Raw genomic sequence first — 24,382 nt, 5'->3', positions numbered from 1 at the left:
AAGGGGAGTGTAGCCTCAGCTGACAAGTGCTGAGTCTGTGGGTCTGACTGGGTCAAGGACCAGAGCTGACTAATGTTGTGAACCCGTCAACTCCGGTTCACTGACACCTCTCATCTGCTTATAAAAATCAGGCCACACACAACCACACTAATGGAACAAGGGGCACAACAAGAACAAAACGGGAGCATCATGGAAGGTGTTGAACCAGTGACAAAGGTGTTAGTTTTACAGAGCTATGGGTATGTTTATAAAAAGATATCCAATTCATGTCAAGACAGTCAGCGTCCTCTGTTCTTGAAACTATGCTCTTACGGTCTACCCTAAGGTCATTCAGGCATATGTTATTACATTAGCAGAGTTTGTTTATGCCTTATTCAGACTACAATCCCTACTCCCATTTTATTATTTTTTATTTATCTTTATTTAACCAGGTTGGCCCCATTGAGATGTGGTTCTCTTTTTCAAGGGAGACCTGGCCAAGACAGCAGCAACACAGTCACATCATTACAGTACAGTACAGTTTTTAAGCATATCCATATTATTTCTAGTTTTATTTTTGAAAGTCTAGAAAGCATAAATACATCAAATCAAAGTGGATTCAATCCACACTTGTTTGAAATGCCTTTCAAATCATTTTTCCATAGATCAATCTCAGTCCAGATGTTCTGCTCATATTTTTTGGATTTTAAAGTGTCCTTTCCATCACTACAAAGCTACATACACTGAAGACATCAAATCGAGAGTGCTGAGCCTAATCTGTGCTGCTGCTAACAGAGCACTATGGAGATCAACTTGGACAGAAAAATCTGTGGGCATTTGCCAAAGTAAATATTGGCTTTTTGAGAGTCACCGGCTACACTGCAGCACATGTGGATTTACTATACACTGAACAGAAGTGGATTTTTAAAAGATGATATAAGAATGACACTTTGGAAAAAGAAAGTCAGTTAACCTTGGCCTCCCCCCTCCTAAAAACTGGACTGACAGTTGAACAGAGCATCATGCTCAGAGTAATTAACCTGGAGCTGAACATCAAACCATAAAAATCAAGGTGGGTTCAATTTTGAGGTGTTACGTTCCTTCTAACTCAGCAATTCCAGGGAAGAATCCTAATACAGTATTGGCCATTGGCCATTAGCTACTATCAGAACCAACTTCTATTCATTCCAGTGGTAACATTCTGTCTGCACAGAGAAACATGAATGCAAAAAAAGCAGAAGCAGGGATAGCGGATGTTTGAAAATCTCTTGTTTGAGGAAAACTGTTGATACTCATTAAATTGTACATAAAAGCACATAAATGACCAAAAGTTAACCTGTACGACTGTTACATCAAAGGCTGTCAATTGAAAATCCATCAAATCCAAACACTGGTTAAGTTGAACATAATGACACCAATTAAGAGGTAAAGTATTACTTAATGGAATATTATACAGTACAGTGATGGTGGATATGACATGAGGGAGGGGGTGGGAGTTAGCTTCATGTCCACTGGGGGCATATTTTCAAGGCCTTGTTTTGTCAAGTTATTGAGGTGATATAATACTCTGAGCAGGGTGTATGCAGGTTTCATGTAGCAATATTTCAATCTTAGTCAAAACATTCTCCTCAGAGAATTTAAATTCTTTAAAGACCTTTAAAGGAGCCATTAATATTACAAATGGAATTGAGATTTACATCAACAACATTGAAATACTGAAATAATTTATGGTAAGTACTTCACTGCACATTCAGTGAGTGCTGGCGGCTAAATAAAACACCCAGTGGACAAGTAGGATTTCAGTAGGAAGCCACACTGTACAGTACCTTGAAGGCCAGCTGAGGACTGTCTGAGTGTCACTCTCTGAGTCTGTGTTGAGAGACCAGTCGCTCTTTGACCAGGTGGCCAGGCTACAGGATGATGTGGTGACAGTGTCAAACTCTTGGATCATGTTTTTATTGAAAAGTGCAAAGTAACCTGCACTGACCAGCTTGGTCATCTGCCATGAACAACATGTTTTACAGCTGCTGCAGATGTTTAGCCCAAACAACCTTGTCATATTTAGACTCTTGCTGCTTGTAGCTGTTTCTGTCTCAGTGTAATGAACTCCAGTTACTCTTTGTTGACTTGATGTATATTCTAGTCACATATTGATTCTAATAGAAAATGATGTCAACCCTAAGCTAATGAACCAAGCTGAAGATAAAACTGTGTTAGCTCTCATGCTCTCAGAAATCATATACCCTCCAAGAGCCGAACATGTAGTTGGCCCTGTGGCCTTTCAACCTTTTCCCTGATTAGCTAACCAGAGCACCTTTCAATGTGAAACAAGAGCAGAGTGAGCATGGCAGAACTGGATCCACAGTCTAGAAAGATCTCAGCAGCACAGTAGTATCACAGAAATGGAAACAGCAGGTTAGCGAGCTGAGCAGATAGCGGACAACCAAAACTGCACTAAACAAGGAACTGTTTCTAATCTATTTGTTCATTTGTTTTCTGTATTCTAATTCTGCATAAACTACTGTGTTTATGCTAATTACCTCAATACATTGTAATGATTTAATTTTTGCAGTTACAGACTACCCTGTACAGTGTACATGTGAATTCAAGGGTTCATTTGGTTCAAAGAATCTGAGACTGTATTTGCTATAATCTAAAAATATATTTTGGAAATAGTATCCTCTGTAGTAATACATAGCAAGAAACCTAATGACCTGTGAGAATAATGTTGTGGTGCATCTAGGGCACACTAGGCCATACTGTTAAGCAACTGGTAAGTATTTTATCCACTGTTTTGTACAGAGTTTGTCAAGTGTTGCATGAAAAGGCCGTAATAATATGAGTCTACTTGAATATGTTCTGCATCAGAATGTTTGAACCCCTTCTTTAGGAACTCACCCCTGCCTGTTGAGGATGCTCTGCGCTTGCTGCTCTATGAATAAGTCCCCAGGTGAGACGCCATAGCGCGTTGAGGGCAACGAGGCCCTGCGGGCAGTGCGAGGAGAGCTGGGCACGGCTGCGATGCTGTAGTCCCTGTTGGAGGCGGGGCTTGGTTCTTTGTGTTGGGCATCCTGATGGTGGTAGGACTGTTGTTGCTGCGGTGGATGCACTTCCTGAGTTCTGCTTCTTCGTTCTTGAGCCCCAGCACGGCGATAGTTCTCTAGATTCATTGCCCTTTCCCGTTCTGAGAATCTACTTGGCCTTTCTTGTGTAGGGGGAGGGCCTTGGTTTGAGTGGGCAGGGGTAGATGTGGAGACAGGAGCAGGATCTGGCTGAGTCCTCATGTAAACTCTGCCCACTCCAGAACGGTATGGCACCCTTGGTTCCTGTCCTGGCTCATCCTCTTTCTGTCTGTCTCTGTCTCGTCTGGCAGCCATCTGTGGATCAGCGGTGTCTTGATCCCGACGGGATCGGTAGCGTGGTGTATAGTCAATGTCTGCCTCCTGGTCCAGAAGAATGCCATAACGCTCTGACAGCTGGCGGCGGCGTTCTGCTTTGTAACGGGCGATTCGCTCAGCTTTGGAACTGAGGCTGGCAGAGTCTGTTGTAGTGCCTGATGTCCGTGCAGAGGAGGTGGTTAGCGTTGCTGGATCCACGTAGACTACCATCGGGTCTGGACGCCCACTGACTGTGCCACTTTTGCCCTGTGATGATCTCTCTGTAGATGACACCTGCTTCTGTGGTGCCTCTGGCTCCTCTCGACTGTAGCGCCTCACTGTAGTAAGCAATGCAGAACAAATAAAGGTTGAAAAGTATTTACATTATTATACTTTTATACTTATACTCTTAACCTTATATATCTGACTTCTAAGAAAAAAATCAAAGCTGAAATTGTTTGAAGAAGACCCCCAGGCATTAACAGGGTGGAAAATTACCATGTGCTGTATATCTTAATCCTTGTGCAATCATACCACATGAAGTAAGATGTCAACCAATTTCAGACATGGATATCCTTCTGTTGCAGGACCACTGCATCCTGTTGGTGCAAACTGCTACACCATAACCCCAGTCTTGTATAGGATACAACGGCACATGACTAGGACAGAGTGGGATTCGAACTGCCAAACCTTTGGTTATTGGACAACCTGCTCTACCTCCTGAGCCATGGCCACCCCAATAAGCCTTAGGTGTGAATGTAAGTGGTAACATTTTGAAAGGCTTACATTTTTACAGCAGCAGATCTAAGACATATTTCAGTAGTGTCCATTCAAGTCCAATAAAGCCAGCCACATCTGTTCTTACATCACATCAGGCCATGCTTACCCATCACACAAGGCTCACAGGGGTCTGAAGCGCGGGTGTACCGCGGTGGATCCTCCTCCAGCATTCTGTTGGCCACCAAACCACCAGGCACCAGGGCTGGTGGAGCATCGCTTTCAATCCCCTCCAGACGCCGGGCTATCCTCTCCTTCCTACCAGAGACAAAGGCCAGGAGGGAAAAAAAAATATTTTAGGTTAAAACAGCTCTTTGTAAAAATAGAGTGTAAGAAAGAAACCTACACACCTGTTCATTGCTAAATCCTTTGATACAGGTTGCTCAAAGTATTTCTTCAACTCAGAAACTATAGGTTTGAAAAAGAAGAATCAAAGCATTAATAATAATACATATTATTAGAGTAACTTGGTAAGCTTCAAAACTCACCCTTGGGAAGGACAACCAGAAGTTTGGCATCTGTATCTGAAACACTCTTGACCAGCGCGGTCTTATCACCCAAGGAGAAATCACTCTGAAAACTAAAATAGAGATTAAATTTAACACGTAGTGCCAATGGGGTGACTTATAAAAGGCATTACCAATTGTTTCTTAATCAAACTGCTGGAGTTATTTATTAAACTTATATTGTATACTGTTTTTGTAATGATAACATGAGCCAAAAGTCATTCAAAATGTCTCGCTTTTAGAACCAGCATTTGTCTGTTCAGGGCTATTTCATTAAGGGGATATTTAAAGTTACACCAGTACAATGTGAAAAGTGATTGCTAAGGTCACAATTAGGCCTTAATGTGTCAAAGACTGTGACTAAGTTCTTTTAAAAAATGACAAGTGTGGATATTGCTGATCCTGTAGTGATGGTGCAAGGAACAAAACTGGAAGTAGTAGATGAGGTCAAATACTTAGATGTGATCATCGATTCTAAACTCTGCTTCACACAAGTAAAAAAAAAAAAAAGTAAACAAAATGAGATTTAATTTATCCAATTTCAGACACATCAGAAATAACTTGACACCTGAAACAGCAAAGCTGTATTTTAACACGATGATCGTTTTACACATGACCTACTGCATAACTAGCTGGGCACCGGCATGCAAAACCACGTCAAAATCCATAGAAGCAGCATACAAACAAGCTCTGACAATTTGAAACAAAAAAACAAAGACTCATCATCACTGTAGTATCTTAAAAAAACATAACTTATTGAGCTGGGAAAATGTGACAAAATATGCAGACTGCATCCTGGTCTTTAAAATCCTATGTGGATTAGCTTCTGCCCCATTACAGGAATTTGTACAAATAATCCAAAACAGATCGACCAGGGCTAGTTGGAGGTGACTGTATTATTCCATCTAGAAGAGGCACCTTTGGACAGGCTGTGTTTTGGTACCGTGCCTCTCAAATTTGAAACATATTACGACCTGCCCACCCTCAGCTTATTCACTAAACACCTAAAATCATGGTTATTGGACAATCAAACCTGCCTCCACAATCTCATATAAAGTAATCTGGCACTCTGAAATTGTGTTTGTACGTATGTATGTTATGTACATGTAGCATATATGTAAAATGTGTTTTACTTAGTACACTGGATTGTACTGTTTTACGTACTGGAGTACTGGATGGTACTGTTTTACATGAACTATGTTGTTTTATGTAGGGACTAAAGCCTTGGCTAACACTTATTGTGTTTATTAATATGCACTGTCCCTTTGAACAAATAAACTTCAAACTTCAAAATGGTGTGTGAAAAACTGAAAATTTGAACACTTTCTCAACATGAAAGCTATGTACACTGGAAGAGTTATAATTTATAAAAAGCAAAGAGAAAAAGGAGTGGAGCAGTAGCTGCAGTGGGTCAGTCCAGTTTTGAAGTGGAACGTAGTGGGTTCCACAGAAGTATCATCTGATCCAGGAGTTCCATTTCTTAGTTATTTCAGGTGATATTTTCAGATCACCTTGGAAGAGCTTGAGGTCTGAATAAATTATTTTGCTAGCCTTAATGACACTGATAATGTAGTCAGAAGATACAATTCTGCATGACGGATGGTATGAAATAATTAATATCAGATGGAGTTTCTGAGTAAGTGATTTCAGTAGTCAAACATGCATTTATTGTCTGTGAAATCTGTCCCATAGTTTTTCCTATTGCACAATCCAAAAATTAATCACAACCAATCAGTTTTTATAAATGTTCATGTAATTTTTTGTACATGAAAGTCAGGTGCTTAGAGTGAAAAAGCCTTAAGTTTGGTCCACATTCAAACACATCAGGTGACGGTAGACTCTGGAAGTCACCCATAGAAAAGGTTCAAGGTTTTTAAAAGAAGAAAAAAGGAGGAAAGGAAAGTCTTTCAGAGACACTATAAAAACATGGTGACACAACCTGGTGAACTGCAGCTCACCATTCTTTAGATATAAACAGCTCATTCTTAAGTAACAACTTTTAAATTCAGATGATGGAATAATGAAAATACAAGTGAAAAAGTAAGCAGAGCTTACTAATATCGCAGGACACTTTGCATCTCCTGCTCACTGATACCCTGGGTCTTAATTTTCAATCTTTTCAAAACATTTTCAAAAATTTGTAAAAAAAAAAAAAAAAAAAACAGCAAAAATTGAGAGAAAGGCATATGTCAAGAACATGTGTGTGAAATTTGACAAGAATCGGGTGAATAGTGTCTGCGAAATCGGTTGGACAATTTTTCTAGGTTGAAATATAAAAGAATTTGTTAAAAATGTAAAAAAAAAAATTAAATTCCACCATCAAACTGTGCACTGCACCTAGGAGTAAAGAACATGTGTGTCCAGTTTGAAAAGAATATTGTGAATAGTGTCTCTGAGGCAGGTGGGGGTATAATAACTATGACAGAAACATAATAATCAATATTTTGTTTCTGCAATTAGATCCTGTGCCTGAACCTGGTCCAGTGTGTACTGGACCAGATGAAACATTCCAATCTCAGATCTCTTAGAGCTCTGCCTGAAATGGTTTAACTCAAAGAGGTGACTGAAGGTAAAGGTGAAGCTCAGCTGGTGTCACTTCCATGAGATTACTGTTTAAGAACTGGGTCAACAAGTCCTGACTCTTCTTCAAGAGGAAACAGGCGATTGACTTGTCCTCTTAGGGCCGGATCTACTAAGGTCCCAATTTGCGTGTAGTAATTTGCTTGAGCAATCTAGAATTTTGCATGTGAGGTGTAACCACGGTTTGCGGGTGATTTACTAAGATTGCTTGCGCAAATTACAACAGGTGCAAAGTCTTGCAGACCGCCCTATGGTTTTGTGTGCACTACTGGAGACAAAACGCTGTAAAAACTGCTCTGGGATACACCAGCACCAATGGGGAACAGTGCACTGAATGATCCAGATGCATGGAAATGTAACGTTGGAGGAGTTTTGTCATAGAAGGTATAGCATGACTCATTCATTCATTTATTTTTCATTTTAAGGGTGTGTGTGTGTGTGTGTGTGTGTGGGGGGGGGGGGGTGCATATGTCTCAATTTTTTTTTTTCTTCCATCATTCCAAAAATGTTCACACGAGGGTGAAAAATGCGTTTTCTGCATCTCATTTCATCATTTCAATGTCTCCTAACCTCTTCTATATGTGCACAATTACACATCCAAACCGTTTGCACCTCCTTTTGAGACGTGTTAAATATGCCCCGTTTCCACTATGTGGCATCAGCTCGACTCGACTCGACTCGGCCTTTTTTGCGTTTCCATTACGAAAAAAGACCTGGAATCTGGTACCCGGTACTACTTTTTTGGTATCACCTCCGCTGAAGTTCCAGGACTGGGGACCAGATACTAAAATGTGACGTGTACACACTGCAGACCACTGATTGGTCAGACAGTTTTCTCTGTGGCCCACCGTTTTACAAAAAACAGATGCGGAAGTGGACAGTAAATATAGCGGTACATTAATCCACATGATAACAGCCCAAAACTACACCATGGTGGGTCAAGGAGATTCAGTCTTTGGTGGCCGATGTAAAAATTCAGACGAGACAACACGCAATGAGCAAGTTTATCAGCAACTCTCTGAGCAGACGACACGGAAGTAACGCGCCACATCCAGGTACAGTAAAGTCAGTAGTATATTGTAATGGAAATGCTCTCCAGGAATACCGAGTCGAGCCGAGCCGAGTCGAGCTAGTTCCACATAGTGGAAAAGCGGCAATATAGATGCAGTTTCTATGAGCAAAATTGCTTTCGGGTTTGACAAATCACTTTGCGTGTGCTAAAGTAAGATATGTACATTTTCTCCTCCCACCACACGCACAACTGCGTGTAAACGCCCCAAATTGCATATTCATTGTGCCAAACATACTAATTGGATGCAAATGCGCTATTTTGCACCTTTGAAAGACGCAGCCCTTATTGCGCACTGTTTGTACATCAGTTTGTACATTTTTTTGTGTGTCTTAGTGTCTATGACGTTACCAAACTAAATTAAACTGTTCAGACAGGCTTAAAAAAACCCTTTATCAAATGGGAAGACCAGCTACGTAATTACACAGCAGCATAATGTCTTCAAAGGACATATGACCATATCTATCCATCTATCCATCTATCCATCCATCCATCCATCCATTAATTGAACCAGGGGTCCACCCTGGACATGTCACAAGTTCAGGGCATGATAAAAAATACAATAAAATAGATACCTGTTTACATTCCTCTTTAGGACTGGACACCCCTTACTGTAAAATGTACAGTATTTTATATAAATCCATTTGCTTTTGGGCCAGAATCGCAGGAAAAATGCCACATAAGCAAATATTGCAAAAGGAGACTTGGTGCAAAGTGCACCTTGCAGCGGTATTAAAGCTCTAATGCTATCTAAACAAAAAGTGTCTTAAGATAAGCTGTTGCAGGATTTAATGCTTACAATGCATGTTAGTTAAACCACTGTAAACCTATAGCCTTGCATTACATATCCTTATTTTGATGATAAAGCAAAATAAAACAAGTCTAAATGCTTTACAGAGGTTGATTACTTCTGCAGACTAACTTTGCGACTTAAAAATAGTATGACTTAAAGCTTTTGACTCATCTATCATTCAACAAACAAAACACCTTCCTTTTTCCTCACCTTAAGGTTTCTGTGGGCAGTGAGGTTGAGTTGCAGAGTTTGCTGGGAGCTTTAAGTCCAAATCCTAAGAAAAGAAACAACAAGACTGAATCATTACATGTACAACAGCATGTATGCTTGAATAGATACAAGAACTAAGACTGAAAGTAGGGCTCGGAAATAAAACAATCATCATAATTTAGTGCAATAATTATAATTATCATGATATGTATTTTTCTTTTGTCTTTAGGGTGTATTTTGCACAAATTCTCAGGAAAATACTGTTGAAATGTTTCAGTGTCACAGTCAACTTTGCTTCTGCATATTTTGATGTAAAAAAAAAAAACCTCAAAATATTTCAAATATCTAGAGATGGATTTCATAGCAGTTATATGCTACGAAATCCATCTCTAGATTTCTGAGATATTTCGCAAGCATTTGTTATGATCTGAGGATAAAGAAGAGCTTAAAGAACAAAAAACTGCAACAAAGGTTCTCAAACTTTTTTGCTCTGTTTCACTTCTACTTTTAACTGAGATTGAACTAATTTTATTTACTTTCACCTAATGTTGTAGAAGCAAAGAAAATTCACAAAATAAACGCTAGATCACAAAATGTTTTTATCTTGTTTTACATCAACATTAACATTTTTCGAAATGTATTCTGACTTTCAAACCATTCAATCAAAATAAGCAAAATGAACAAAATAAGCACTAAATGATAATAAGCACTCTTTTGTGTGTTTTTTTTTTTTTTACATTATGTTATAAAAACAAGTTTGTCATTTTATTAATTTTTGTGTTGTTGCATCTTACAGTTTTCATCTTGTTCTGTCTAATATCTTTAATTTACCTCTACAAATAACAGCTTGGCTTCTTCAATATTTACTTTGGCTTTTAAACTCCACAGTAATGATTTTACTTTTACCTGATAGTTATCAATATAAACCAATACATTTGTAACCCTTGAAAGGTAAATTAGAATATTAGCCACCCTGTTTAAATAACAAAGTCAAGAGTATGTTTCACAAACATTAAAGTAAAACCATAGTTTATGGCAAATGTATTAAAACAACCTTAAGTTCCTACCAAATACCTCTTGAAATTCATCATTATACTTGAGAAAAGCATCAAAATGACAAGACATGGTATGAAATGTTTAAATAATGTTTTTTTTCTCTTGGAGAAAAGATCAGCAGTGTACCATTCATATGCAACAGGGAATTTCCATTACGATGAGTCACTTTACTCAGAACGTTCACATCCTGCTCCAAATTCATAGCCGACCCTCTCACTCTCATTTCACAGACACAGAAGTCTGTTGTAAAGTTGTATCCCAGTATAGGAGGCAGCTCACATTACTGCTAAAGATGCTTCCAGAACACCTCGAACTTCTTTTGGCCACCCAAGAGTGTGAGGCAACACAACAGGAAGAGTGGAAAGATGTCGAACTGTGGTAAACAAAGTCACAATGCTTTTTGAAACATTGTATTGAACGGCTTCTCAGTAACCTCTCAACTGATGAAACGTGTGAACTCAAAAGTGACATTAAAATCAAAAGGCAGCAATGTTGGCATTGGCGGTACCTTCATGAGCAACTGAACATCAGATGCACAGTACATGAAGAGATCTATTTTCATCCATGAAATCCATTAATGTCATAAACTTTTAAGCATTAGTTCACAACCTTCAACATTTATAGGGCATGTCTGATCTTCATGGAGATATGTGTACATGTATCGTTCTGCCTGGAAAGCCCCTCGTACAAAAGTCACTTGGCCTTCCTTGGAAACGCCTGCAGGTTGTCAACAAAACAAGCAGCGCCAGACTCAGGTCTAATGGTGCCAGAGAGCAGCTTAGGCTGCTGACTGTCCCAAAGTGAGCATGGTGAGGAGAGGGAATTTCTATAAATATTCAGAGGTGCGAAATAGACTCCCAGAGTGGTCTGGGCCTTCACATGCGTATATTTCTTGTGGGAAGGTTGCTGGTGGAATGATCACTTAGACAACAACAATTACTTAACAGCAACACACATGGGTAGATTTATACTGCATCAAATGTGTGGGCTGTAGTACCTGCTCACTTTAACTGTCATTAGGATCATTCAATTCAGGCTTTATGCTAACATTCATCCACCAGCAAGAGAAACATCAAACACTCAAAATATATTTGTAATATATTTTGATCCATATATTTTTAGCCTACAAATATAAAGAACTATCAACCATGTCTATGAAAGTAAATGAACCCATTTAAGTATTCAAGCAAAGTAAAGCCACACAAAGTCGAGAAACCAAATTTTGCGGCTACATTTTTGAAACTAAAAGAAGTCCTCAAAAGCAAAACTGAAAGTACAGTTTTTGAGCTGAACACAGCCAAACCAAATCCCTGAAAACTAATTTTGAACCTAAATATGCTTGATTATCTGCACAAAGCCAATGCAACACAAAACCAATCCAAACATATTCTTAAGCCATACAGCACATAAAAGCAAAGTGTGCGCAAATTGTCCCTGACTCTTTCACAGCCAAAGGATATCTATACATGCCAAATTCCTCTGCCCCCCATATATATTATCATCCAACAGCCCACAGGATTCCATTATAAAGCTTGGAAAGGAGCTAAACTGCATTAGCCAAGTCACTAAAGCTTGTCCACAGATGTAAGAGTATTCAGGTGGGTTGAGTGAGTCATCTTAAAGCCTGACCCACCCATCCCTTCCACAGGCCTTACCTTGGCCACAGGGTCGCACATGGTTCACATGGTAACTAGAAATCCATGGGTTTCGGAACATGTTTAGGAGGGAGAACAGAAAGATAGCCCGCTACTAGACTCCCCTCTGGCTGCAGCAGCGGTGGTGACAGCAGTGGAGTGGAATGGCAGTGGTGGAGACGAGGGCAGTTCCCAGCGGGTAGCGCGGGTGGGGATGGAGGCGCTGGCACCACCACGCACTCACAGACAACATGCAAGGCAACGGTAAAGTGGTTGCCCCCTCTGCACGGCAATCTAGAACCTACGCAAACCTGCTGAGAAATGTATGTAATGGTGTGTAAGTAGATGTGTGTGCACGCAAGCTGAGAGAGAGAGAGAGAGAGAGAGAGAGAGAGAGAGAGAGAGACAGCACAGCAGGGTGCTAAAGCAGCTCAGAGACCTAATCAGATTACAGGCAGAAATTAGCCTTGATGATAAAAACTCTGAAACAGGATTGGAGGAGGGTGCCAGCCAAGGGGGTCTGAGGCTACTGGAAGTCAGATGGTATCCCGGCACTAACACATGTAATTTAGGCATGTATCAGCAAACATGGCCCACTGCCATCCATCAAGGTAACATAAAAATCCTTTCACTCACAGAAATTGTGTAAAAATTAAACGTAAAGTAAAGTGTATAGCATATTCCTCAGCATGACGTGGTAAAAAAAAGATAATGGAGAAATGATAAAAATGGTCATCTCATTCAATATTAATATTATAATCATCAAAATAAATGATCAAAAATAAACATGAAATCATTATTGCTCTCAAGTAAAGTTTGGTCCTGAGTTTTGTTGTCATATTGTCACTTGTCAACATTTGATAAATCCAGAGGAGGAACAATTCTACATTTAAATATTAATATTCTAAGTAAAACATTAAAAAAAATATAAAAGCGGTACATAAAAATGTTCATGTTGATATAGAAAATGACAGTAGGCTAAATGCCATTACTGTTTCATTGCACAGCCCTACTCTTATTTATAAACAGACTTCTCCCTTCCACCCTGGATGAGGTAAGAGTAGCATTAGCAAAAGAACTGCTGTGAAGCACACAAATGTAATTTTATTTCTGAATTTCTTCACACTGGTAGAGTAAAGCAGAACCTTGCCTGAGGTTGTGAGGCAATGCAGCTGAAATGTACTGTTCCTCCTGTCTGTTTAGCTCTGTGTGTGTTCTGTCACTAACCCCTAAGTGTTGTCTGGAAGACAGATACACTGCAAACTGAGACTAGAGCAAAGACTGGAGACTGGGACACTTCATCTTTATACAGTTCCACCTGCACGTATTGCACGAATAAGTGATCTGGTGTCCATTTGTAAATAATTCCTCCATTAATATTTAGTGCTAACAGAATGAAAGCCTGGATACCTGACATGTGGGGCATTGTTTTGGTTTTTGACAGCTGGTCTGCCTGCCAAGTCAGAGTTTGAGCATCTATTTAGAAAATAATGTTTTTTTGTCACATGGTGCAGCTATAGTCATGGTTAATAAGTTACACTAAAAAGACTGCAATATGTTTTATACAAATATATATTACTGATTCTCCTTCTTTCCTGGAGTCTCTGTGTTTCATCCCCTTGCAGGTTTTCCCTGGATCATCTCAGGACCTGCTGCTGTGGTCCTGCTTCTCTCCTGCCTCCATCATCATCACTCATCGATCCATATAGTTGTGATATTGTTTATTATATAGTTAGATTGATGGACTGATAGCAGAGATTTCTATTATTGGTCCTAACAGCTGCAGTAGTAGTATATCCACTGTTAGTACTTGTATTTGTATGCTTTTTATTTTGAATATCAACATTCAAAACCAATTTGGAGTAGTAGTATTGGTACTTATGGGTATTTGCAGTTGGTACTATAACAGTAGTTTGGGATGCATCCATGTGACATCCCCCTCCCCTCTCTATTTCTCTTCCTTTAACCCTCTCTCTTTAACCCCAACTGGTCAAGGCTGATGACCATCCTCCAGAGTCCAGGTTTCTATCTGTTAAAGGTACTTTTTCCTTCAACTGTCACCATGTGTTTGCCCCTGGGGGATTCTGTTGGTTTTTGTGAATTGGCAAATAGTCTGGTTTAGACCAACTCTACATGTTAAGCGCCATGAGATAACTTTTGTTACGATGTGGTGCTATATAATATCCCAGCAAGAAGGTCCTGGGTTTGATTCCAACCAGGGACCTTTCTGTGTGGAGTTTGCATGTGAGAGTGATTGGTTGTTTGCCTCTATATGTCAGCCCTGTGATGAACTGATGACTCGTCTAGGGTGTATGCCACATTCACCCATAGGTAGCTGGGATAGGCTCCAGCACCCCCTGCTAGAGTGAGGATAAAGCAGATTCAGAAGATGAATGATTGATTGATTTTATGTTCTGCATATTGTTTCATTCCATCAGTAAGATAGTGTTTACCCATCTTCCCTCACAGCCAACCAGCTCCACCTTTTGGTGGCCAGAGCACATAGTCCTGGCCTCAGATTGGTGGTATATGTCCAAGTGGCTCTGTCCACTTCTTATATACAGTCATAAGTGATAAGTGAGGATGATTATTGTTCTATAGACTTTTTAATAACATTTTTTATACTTCGTTTCACTTTATAGTGGTATTAAAGGGATGATTATAATTTTGTGTCCAACCAAAATGCTTTCTCATATTTTTTTGTAGCCTGCAGAGGACCAATGAACTGGAGTGCATTGGTTGTCACTGGATTGTTCTAGGTCATTGCAGCACACTTTGCGGGGGGGCTCCCTACATTTTGTTTGTGTAGGACATACATCAGCATGCAAAAGCATTGGTCATGTCACAAGGCATGTAAGAGTAAGTATCAATTTCCTAAATATTCTGGCTGAGATATACAGATAGGTGCAGTTGGGATCCAAGAGATCGTAAAATTTCAGCGTGTTACTTGGATTAGGATCCACTACAGCAGTAACATTTTTAATGATAGCCTGGACTTTATGCCAGTTCTGCCAGTAAGAAGGTCTTAATTAAGCTGTCACATTCAATGCAGTAGAGCAGAATTCATAATTCCCCTGTCATACTGTGATCTTTTCTCATTAAACACAAAGCCACTGCTGAGTATATTTGTCAATGTAGAGATGAATAATAACTGAATATTTCTAGACCACAAACACTCATTAGGTAGATTGTTTTGCTTTCCACGGTTCATCATCTTTTCCCTCTTATTTACACACTTAATGTCTTCCCACATCACACACATACATGTAACCATTATTTTCAAGAGTGCTGATGTAATCCCACAATTTGGCCTGATTTCAGAAGAGACAGCATTATCTGACAAAGTGTGTGCTGACAAGCTCGTCTGGTCATCGCTTTAGGAAACGTGAGACAACTTCAGACAAGTATTTATCAGGCCTATAGTTGAAAAGTTGAAACATCATAAACTAAGCCCCCTACTACTGTACAAACAGCTTTGGAGGCTCTAATGCTGGCCTCTTTTTAATCTGACCGTCTAGTAAAAAAACAAACAAAAAACAATATAAATACATACATCAGGTGACCACTTGCCACCTCTAATGCTGGTAACTCGTTTTTATCTTGTTATGTTATCCACTGTTTACTAACATTAAAGGAAACACAGAGGCTGTTAGCTCCATCTCCATTAGTCCCAATACCACAGGCAAAGTAAATAATATAAACCAACTTGAAATGTAGTTCAAATGCCCTCAGGGACACGATACCCTCAAATGTTAAACTGTAGAGAAGATAAAAGCAATATAAAAGTTCAATGTTCAGCCTGAAAAAAATAAAAAAACAAGTGATATTTCAAAGGTACATGACTGTATGATATTTGTTGTATTTTATTCCTTTGGTCAAAGCATTGTCCAGGCAGGCATTAGCAGCAAAAACCTATTGTAAGTTTAAAGTAAATACATCTGGCTTTAAATATATGCGTAGCACTATTGCACAAATAAGAACTCTCAGTTTAGTCAGTATGATTCCTGAGGTAAACTGGAATTAAACAGACTTTAATCAAAATGAAGACAATGATTACATGGTGAAACAGTATAAAAGAAACATTACACTGGTAGGCTCGCTAAAACATTAGTTAATGTTCTCATGTTGGCTCAGCAGAGGAGCTCTAATTTCTTCTTTTCTGAGAAACAGTTGGTGGCTGAATTAAAGAAGTATATGGCCAAAATAAAACAGCACTGTAAGGAACAAAGAGAAGAGACAGCAACTGACTGTTTTAGCCTGGTTTGACGGTGGCAACTTTTCGAAGTTGAGTGTGTTCCTTAACTTTCTTTGCAAAATCTAACTAGTTCAACCTATCTTAAAAAGCAAAAGAGAAATGAACTTTAAACTTAAAGTGACTTAAATATAAATTTAGACTGAATGTCTAGTTTAATGTTTGGTGCCACAGAAACACATTTAATCTGGGTTCAGTAAAAACTAGTGAACCTTTAAAAAAAAATTTAAAGACAGGATTGAATGTAATCTTTCTTCACTTTTGGTGTGTTTGGTGAAGTTTGGGTCAATTAAACAATTTTGACATCAAGATTTCAAAAAGCTGTATTGTGGAAGTGGTTAGATGTGAAGTCATACTGTAAAAGAGACAAATAATGGGTATAACCAAAAGTTTATGATGGGAGTAAATTTACTCAAGTAATTTGCAAATTAGCACATCACACTGCCATATTGGATTGTACAACTTTTACTGAAATTGAACTTTGAACATATTTACATGGATGTTTTCTTTGTGTTTTTGTTTATTGTCATCTTATCCTTAAAATAAATGAACTTAAACATTAGTAGAAAGCAAAATGCCATAAGTTTTAGTAGCTTTTTAGTCAAACAGCAGGGTATCCAAATGCAGCCTATCTATCAAACCAAAACTAAATAAACTTTAGTTACTTACTCACTAAACCTGCTCAGGACCACATCTTTCAAACTAAATTTTCTTCTTCACTTTGAATAGAAACATGCCCTAAAATAGTGTTAAGATTGAATGGGCACATGGCCACCATTCATTGGTGGGAGATGGTAACAAGATTTGGCGACTCTATCTGGAGCTATGGTCTGTTTCATTCAGTTGTGTTGTTTGGCGCAAAATTGCGACTTTGATGCTTAAAGGGTTAAGATATCCTTCATTGTGCCAACAGGGAAATTTATCCTGAGCAATAGTGCTGCCTTACAGCTGCAATGGTAAATACAAAAAATAAAATTATAACACAGCACTGTAATCTGATCCCAATGTCAGCGAGCAGTAAACACAGATGACATCATAAAATCATATAAATGCACGCATGCTTGAGCACACTGAGCTCCAGAGAGATGATAAACATAAGAAAGAAAAGATCCATTTAACAGACCCATTCAAATCTACCAAAAGTGATCAGACTGTCTTTCTCATCTCATTCTCTTCCACTGCAACCGCAGTCACTTATACACATGTAAATATTGGCAATAGGTCTCTATCTTACAACTGGCACAACGGCAATCAGTGTGATTTAAAAAAAAAAAAGATTCATTTCACCATACTGTTGCCTTTAAATTCTAAAATATACATCAAGCTGGTCAAGTGAGATAAGTCGACTCCTCAAAGAAAAAAAAAACTGCATTCACTGTTTTGACAAGACAACCTGAACACTCTTTTATGGTCCACACACTCTTCGTTCTTCCTCTTTCTTCCTCATCCTCAGTTTCACACTTACTGGCCTCTTCTATGATGCTTTTTCTCACCCTTTTACACACACATATCCCTCCCCTCCCCACCTTCCCCAGTCTGCCTCCTCTCCCTGTAGACACCCCTAATAAGGCAACATGTGTTGTGAGTGGCTGCCTTGGGGAGAGGTCACCCTGTCAGCCTGTGTTTACCAGGGGACTGTCTCCACGCCTGTTTTCTTTCCCAGACCTTCTCCCTTTCGTTCACCCAGATTTGTCATCCTTGTTGTCCATCTTGCTCGTCCTTCTGACCACTCCTACTTGTTCCTTTAACTTCCACTCATTCCTCACCACCTCCTCTCTTTCCTGAGTTTCTTTATTTTTTTCTCTATAACTTTATAATCACAAAGCTCTCATTTTAGCTCATTATCTCTTCTATACTAGCCTTTCCACTGACAGTTTCCCTGCCATTACCAACCATCAACAAACATTATAAATTGTCACTTAGACTTTCTTCACAATATGTATGGTGTCATTTTATGTCATAATTCTTATGAAATAGTTGTAAGTAATGTTAACTAACATAATGTTAAATGTTAACTTAACATTAAATGAGGAGACTTAGCCTATATAATGATAAATAAGGTATTAACATTATATTAGCTCACAGATTAGTTTTAGTGGCTTGCATTAGCTACTGGTCACCTATCATAGTCAGCCCAATAACTCAATAATCAAATATAGACTACACATAAATTATCCCTCTGGTGGAGTACTGCAGTGCAAATTTGCAAGTGTATGACATATGTCATGACATTTCATTCCAATGAAACAGTCATAACTAATGTTACATGGTAATGTTAAATAGGGGGAATTGATGCCATGACAGGGATCCAAATAAAACTGACCTTTTCACTAAGTAAGATGACTTAATTCTTCAAGTTGAGCATTGTTAGAAGCTATTTGATCATATTGGTAACTACATAAGTCAACAAAATGTATAACATAGACTTATTTATCTCTAGAGAAAGGTCCAGTGTGTATCATTAAGGAGGATTTAAGAGGATCTAATCACATATAAATGCTACACATATAGGTACTGAGATGACTCTCTTCTGCTCTTGCAGTGACTACATTGTACAACGCTAGCTACCGTTAGATTTTGTATTAGCTAACAATGACTTAACAACAACACATATGCAAACACATGCATACTGACCCTTTAAATTACTTGAATTAGAAGTAGATTTTTTCAAACTTGGCACAAACATTCACTTGGACTAAAGGAGAAACTGATGAGCATTTGGAGGCTCAAGGTCAAAGGTAAAGGTGGCTGTGACCTCACAAAATACATTTTTGGCCATAGCTCATGCTTCAAGATTAAGATGGAAGGACAGTGGACACATCTGATTGAACTTTGGGTTCTTGTATTATGATTAGGAGGATTTTCTGAACTGAGACAGCTTATTCTGGGTCTCGTGGTCTGGAACATATCTCAGAACATAACATAACAAGCATACTCCAACCAAACAACCAATAAAACTCAACACCATCAAAAACATGTAAACAACACAAGGTGGTGAAGTAACTGGACAAATCCCAATGTGACTCAACATCAAAGCATCTCTGTCAAGTAATCAGACCTTGAGCTGTGAAGCTCAGCTTAATATTACACACAGGGTTTAGGCTATAGATGGAGCCTTTCTTTTCCTATGAAGACCAAACCCACATGATCCTTTGTTCCAGTCTTTCTTCTTACAGCCCGCAGCTTTACTGAGCTTAATGTTCTATGTGATGTAAGTTATGAATGACTACAGAAAGGCCTAAACCTCAGCTTTAGCCTCCCAGCTCATGCCCGTGCTTTCACAAAAAAGTAATCATCTCCCAGGCATTGATCATATGACAATATTTAGCCATACTGATATGTTCAGTCGAAGTTTGTTTGTTCCAAGTGGCCCTGACTTTTGGAGAAACTCTCCTTGTTTAGGTGAACTTGTACAAGTGCAAGTTAATCACACTGTTATAAACACACAGGAGAAAAAACCTGCAAAACAATCCTAACTTTCTCTCTCATACACACAAATAAAAAGCCTGAGGCAGCAGAGCTGGGAACGTTTTTATACTCCCTGCTTCCTTAAACATTTACTCTGGCATTCCTCTTACACTTTAGATCCAGATCTGCGTGCCTCTCTGCTGCCTTGCATCAATTCTGCCTGACACTCAGCACAGAAATCTGCCTCCTCTGCTCTTATATGGATAACAATGAGCATCGAGCTGTAGTGCTGAGAGAAACACTTAAAAAGTTCTGCATCTCTCAGGCAGAGGCTAAGAAAGGAGGAGGAGAAAACAAAGGAGGAAGGGGCAGGATTTCATGCCAGACATGGTCATTCTAGGATTTGGCTTTCATTCCTTAAAGGTGCATCATTGAGGAACATCTTCATATTATGTAACAGGAAGTGGTCCGTTACATCTCAGCTCTGTCAAGGGGTTCATTTTGCAAAATTTGCTCTTCTGCCTGCACAGAAAATAAACATGGGACAGCAAAAATCATATGCAACATTAACCCTTCGTTGTTTTGGCTGTTGTGCATTGTCATATACAACCAGTATATTACATTTGGGTTACTTGTGTTATGGTTCACTTACAGTGGCTGAGCAGGTTAATGAAGAAAGCTGAACATCTTCCTAAAAGCTGCACTAATGGACCTCTAAGAAGTGAAAGCAGCAGTTTTATACTGCAAAAGCCGACCAGGAAAAAGAGTAGTAAAAAGTATTTCAACTGGGGAAACTATTTTCTGTATTTTTATTCTGCTGTAAACTCAGGGATAACCAATATGCCTAAATATATAATCAACATGACGTAGCAGAGTCTACCAAGTTGTGAAACCATGTTCTTATAGTAGAGGGGACTTCATTATTCCATTTATACCAGGTATGTTGCAGTGTTACGGTGCATAACCATCACCTGCCATGTTTGAGTATGGACCAGAGTCAACATACTTTCCTGCTAAAAAGCCGAAAACAGAAAAAACTAACACTGATGCTGATGAGGGAGTTGTTTTATTCACCATTGCATATGGTTTACAGTCAACTAAATTATACAAGAGGAAAGAAACCAGATTGAATATTGACATTTATAGGTTCACTGTCCTGCCTACCCTCTACTATTGTGGCCAACAAATATGCAAGTTTCCAGTTGGTTCCAACATTTGTTTCTTGAGTTCTGGCCTTAATAGTGGTGAGGGTGTTAACTCGGGTCTGGTGACAGTAAATGACACTTAACAATGGATATCACCCCATGTAAAACAGGGTAAGAAGCCTGTTTGGAGCTATTGTTGACCTGGTGTTCGGCTCCCTCTGTAAATATAAATAGCTCATTCTAACATAACAAGACATGAACCCAATTTTATCCCATTACAAACAAATGCAAACATAATTCTGAATTATATTCGATTTCTCTGAGAGAATCCTCCAAACCTCGCCTGAAGCTCACATATCAGACCTTTCAGCATATAAAGAATGTGTCTGCAACATCTGATCTGTGCAGGTTTCTTTACATTGTAGATGAACAGAGTCCTGTGGCATGGGGTCAAGCATGGGGCCAGTCAGTAAACCTGTCTGCTCACTTTGACTGGAGCAGCAGGTGCAGGGCACGAAGCAACTGCTGCAGAGTCACACAATCGCACGCACACTATAAAAACAAAACGGCAGAGAAACAACGCCTGGCCAGTGCTGGAACAACACGCTTACCCAACACATACATGCCTCCACCATACAGCTATAATCTGGAGGGTGGAATGCTAATACCCATGTGGATACTTGAGACAGCTCAATGCAACAAGGAGACTTGATAGAGACAGTATGATCAGTCCTCAAAATTATAAAAATAACAACAGTCAGGTGCCACTGAGTTTGGCAACAACAAGGTTGGCCTCCTCTTCTGAATATTCTCCAAAAAAACAAAAAAAACAAAAAAACAAAACAAAACAAAACAAAACAAAAAAAAACATAATTTTTTTTTGGAATTCAAGACACTCTATCGGCACAAAATACTAGAAGCCAAAGTTTACACCTTTGACTATGTTTGTATTGAGTAATATGACAAGCCTTATTCTATGAAGATGAGGATACACTTTTTTCTAACCATGAGGTGATGGCAATTTAGTTTTAATCAATGATGCTGTCCTTAATTTTACTTTCAAAATTTTGTATTTTCTTTAGAAGATGAACTTTCCATATTCACATTGAAGTAAGAAACAAAATCAGGCAGTTGAAATTATACCAGCAATAATAAACACACCAAGAAATGCTGCTGCTGATAATTTCAACTTGTTTCGGCAACTGTCACATAAAGGTATTTCCACAAAACCAGATGATAAAATACAGTTGAGTATAAGAACCTTATTTTGTCTTTCATCTTTATTCTAATATAAAGTATTGAATTTTCATGTTTGATTGCTGCTGAGGGTCAGTTTTCAAATAAATAGTAGAACATAATGACAAATTGTTATCTTACATTTCCATTAAGCATTATACAATTTGGAACCAATGACACAGTTACATCCCAGATGATCAACATGTATTTGATCTTGTCAAATGTAAATACATCTAATTTAGTTAGACTACTGTGGAAGACGAAACAATACTTACAGTGCTTTAGCTGGAATTGGCACACCCCCCTACAGCATCACAGGTGAAGTCCATTTATCCTCACAAAAAGATTCAGCCACAAACCGCCAAAGAGGGTCTGACAAGTTCCTTATACAGGGAGAGTCGCTGCTGAGGAGGCAGAAAGCACAGGTGTGAGCAGGTAAACCCAAACAGAGGCTCCAGAGTCATCCACCATGAAGCGGCTCCAACCTCAGCAGCCGACAAATATAGCCTGGTGCTTTCCCACTAGCTCTGTTGCACTGGGCCAAATAAATCAGTCCAGGAACAGTTGAGCAAAGAAGTAAGGGAGAAAGAATGAGAGGGAGGAGAAGAGCGGTGTGCAAGAGGAGAGGGATGAAGGCGAGAGCTACCAGAAAAATACACAACAGGGGCCCGACTACAGAAAAGAAATTCTCTTATAATGATCCAAAAGTCAACAGTGTGATTCTAAAAACATCTATCCTTAACCTGTTTTAAGACTCTGGTCTAGCAGTTTAGACTGATGATAAGAGGCGACACAACACTCCCAAAAGGTTTGGGGAGTGCTGGCCAAAATCGGCGCGGTAACCTCATCCCACAGCAACCATGTATGGGCTGAAGAGAGTGGCCTCGATAGAGGGGCATCTGCCATAAATAGCCAGGAAGCGTAGGTCTCTCAGAGCAGGGGGATCGAATCAGCTGTTAAAACTACAATCTAGCAGCAGCAGCGACCCAAGCTGTGCAGCGACACTGAGGTCCTGCAGCACTCAGCTGCACCAAACTGCATGTCTAAACACACCATGCTCTAACTGCACTTTGGCACAGTGTATTTCCTGCATTTACACTTGAATTGATTTCATTCGCTTCACACAGCTGTCGTTTTCCTCTTCTTCATTCTTTATTTCCTTAAAGTTTATTGTATGATATTTAATCGCATATTCCAACCAGCTGAATATCAACCACCATACCCCCACCTACGGCAGATGCAAAAAAAAAAAAAACACTTGTAAACTTTTAGCAACTTTTGAAAAGTAATTCTAACGCACACATTGTCCTCTAACTGACACAAAATTACTTCCTGTGTCCCAGTCATATGAACCCACAGTCTAGCTGTGAAAGTCAGGGTTTCCAACTTAGACACTTTGTTGGTATAATTAGCAATTTTTCAGACCTCTCTAGAGACTCTTTATCCAAAAAGTAATATATCTATCATCTTTTTCTGGTGTTATTGGAGACTCTTGGGGACTCTGACATGAATTACATATTGGGCTCTTAAGTGAACCGTAAGGTTAAAAACCAAACCAAACTGAAGAAAATGAAAAGGAAAACTAAACAAACGAGCAAGTAAATCGATAACTAACCTCAGTAACTGGTCCAGAGTGTCTCCTTTGGGTCACTTTAGCCGGTCCCCATGCCCAGATAAAGGAGGACGGTTGGAATAGGGACATTAAAAGAAAAAACAAGAATTGACAGAGTATAGTTTATTTGTAGTTCTAAACATATCTGGATGTTTTTATAGTCATTTTTTGTCTCTAATGCAATGTTATTCCTCCCTCCTACATCATTCATTGCAATTACATAAATATTTACAATGATGCAAATTAGGTGATGACGTCATTTAGCAACTTCTAATGACTTTAGGACAGACACTGAGGAAACACTGAGTAACATTTAGTAGTGAACTTGTAAAATACATCCAACTACACCCACCTTCTCGCCCGCCTGCAGTGTGTTTATACAATCCCCCTAAATCGTATGCACCAAATTATAGCGTCACTATTTGAAACACATACAGCCTGCAACAGACACACAACTAAAGGCATTGCAGCTATTGTGTTCATCTCCAAAAACAAAATGAATATAATGGCAACATGAAAACTAAGTCTAAACTCGATTATTTATAGGGCTATACAATAAAATGATAGTCATTAAGCTATATTCTTATATTGCAACAATTACATTTATACGAGCGATTGTCAAACCATTACATTGTATCTTACATGTTAGAAGGCTGCATAACAAGACAAAAAAGACATGAAGATGAAATAACAAGACAAAAACACAGGTAAACTCAGATTTTGTGATTTATATGGTTTATCTGATTAA

General features: G+C 39.0%; 1 protein-coding gene across 2 annotated transcripts in view; it reads right to left on the bottom strand.

The window, feature by feature from the left end:
• The window catches only part of LOC115436804 (supervillin-like), a 66,567-nt gene extending 54,215 nt beyond the window's left edge, over positions 1-12,352 (bottom strand). The window contains exons 1-7 of one of the 2 annotated variants that reach the window (XM_030159744.1): positions 12,003-12,352; positions 9,292-9,355; positions 4,622-4,713; positions 4,484-4,541; positions 4,243-4,391; positions 2,878-3,694; positions 1,806-1,889 (exon numbers count right to left, since the gene is read on the bottom strand). In XM_030159744.1, the coding sequence (XP_030015604.1) occupies positions 1,806-1,889; positions 2,878-3,694; positions 4,243-4,391; positions 4,484-4,541; positions 4,622-4,713; positions 9,292-9,355; positions 12,003-12,063 (1,325 nt within the window). In that variant the 5' untranslated portion in view covers positions 12,064-12,352. The remainder of the gene's footprint in view (positions 1-1,805; positions 1,890-2,877; positions 3,695-4,242; positions 4,392-4,483; positions 4,542-4,621; positions 4,714-9,291; positions 9,356-12,002) is intronic. The other variant, XM_030159745.1, reaches the window with a different exon arrangement.
• Between the last annotated feature and the right edge of the window lie 12,030 nt (positions 12,353-24,382).

Source organism: Sphaeramia orbicularis, chromosome 17, assembly GCF_902148855.1.
Source record: "Sphaeramia orbicularis chromosome 17, fSphaOr1.1, whole genome shotgun sequence".
In the NCBI taxonomy this organism is placed as follows: domain Eukaryota; kingdom Metazoa; phylum Chordata; class Actinopteri; order Kurtiformes; family Apogonidae; genus Sphaeramia; species Sphaeramia orbicularis.
The sequence above is the reverse complement of the archived record's forward strand: the minus strand, read 5'-3'. Positions and strand labels throughout refer to the sequence as shown.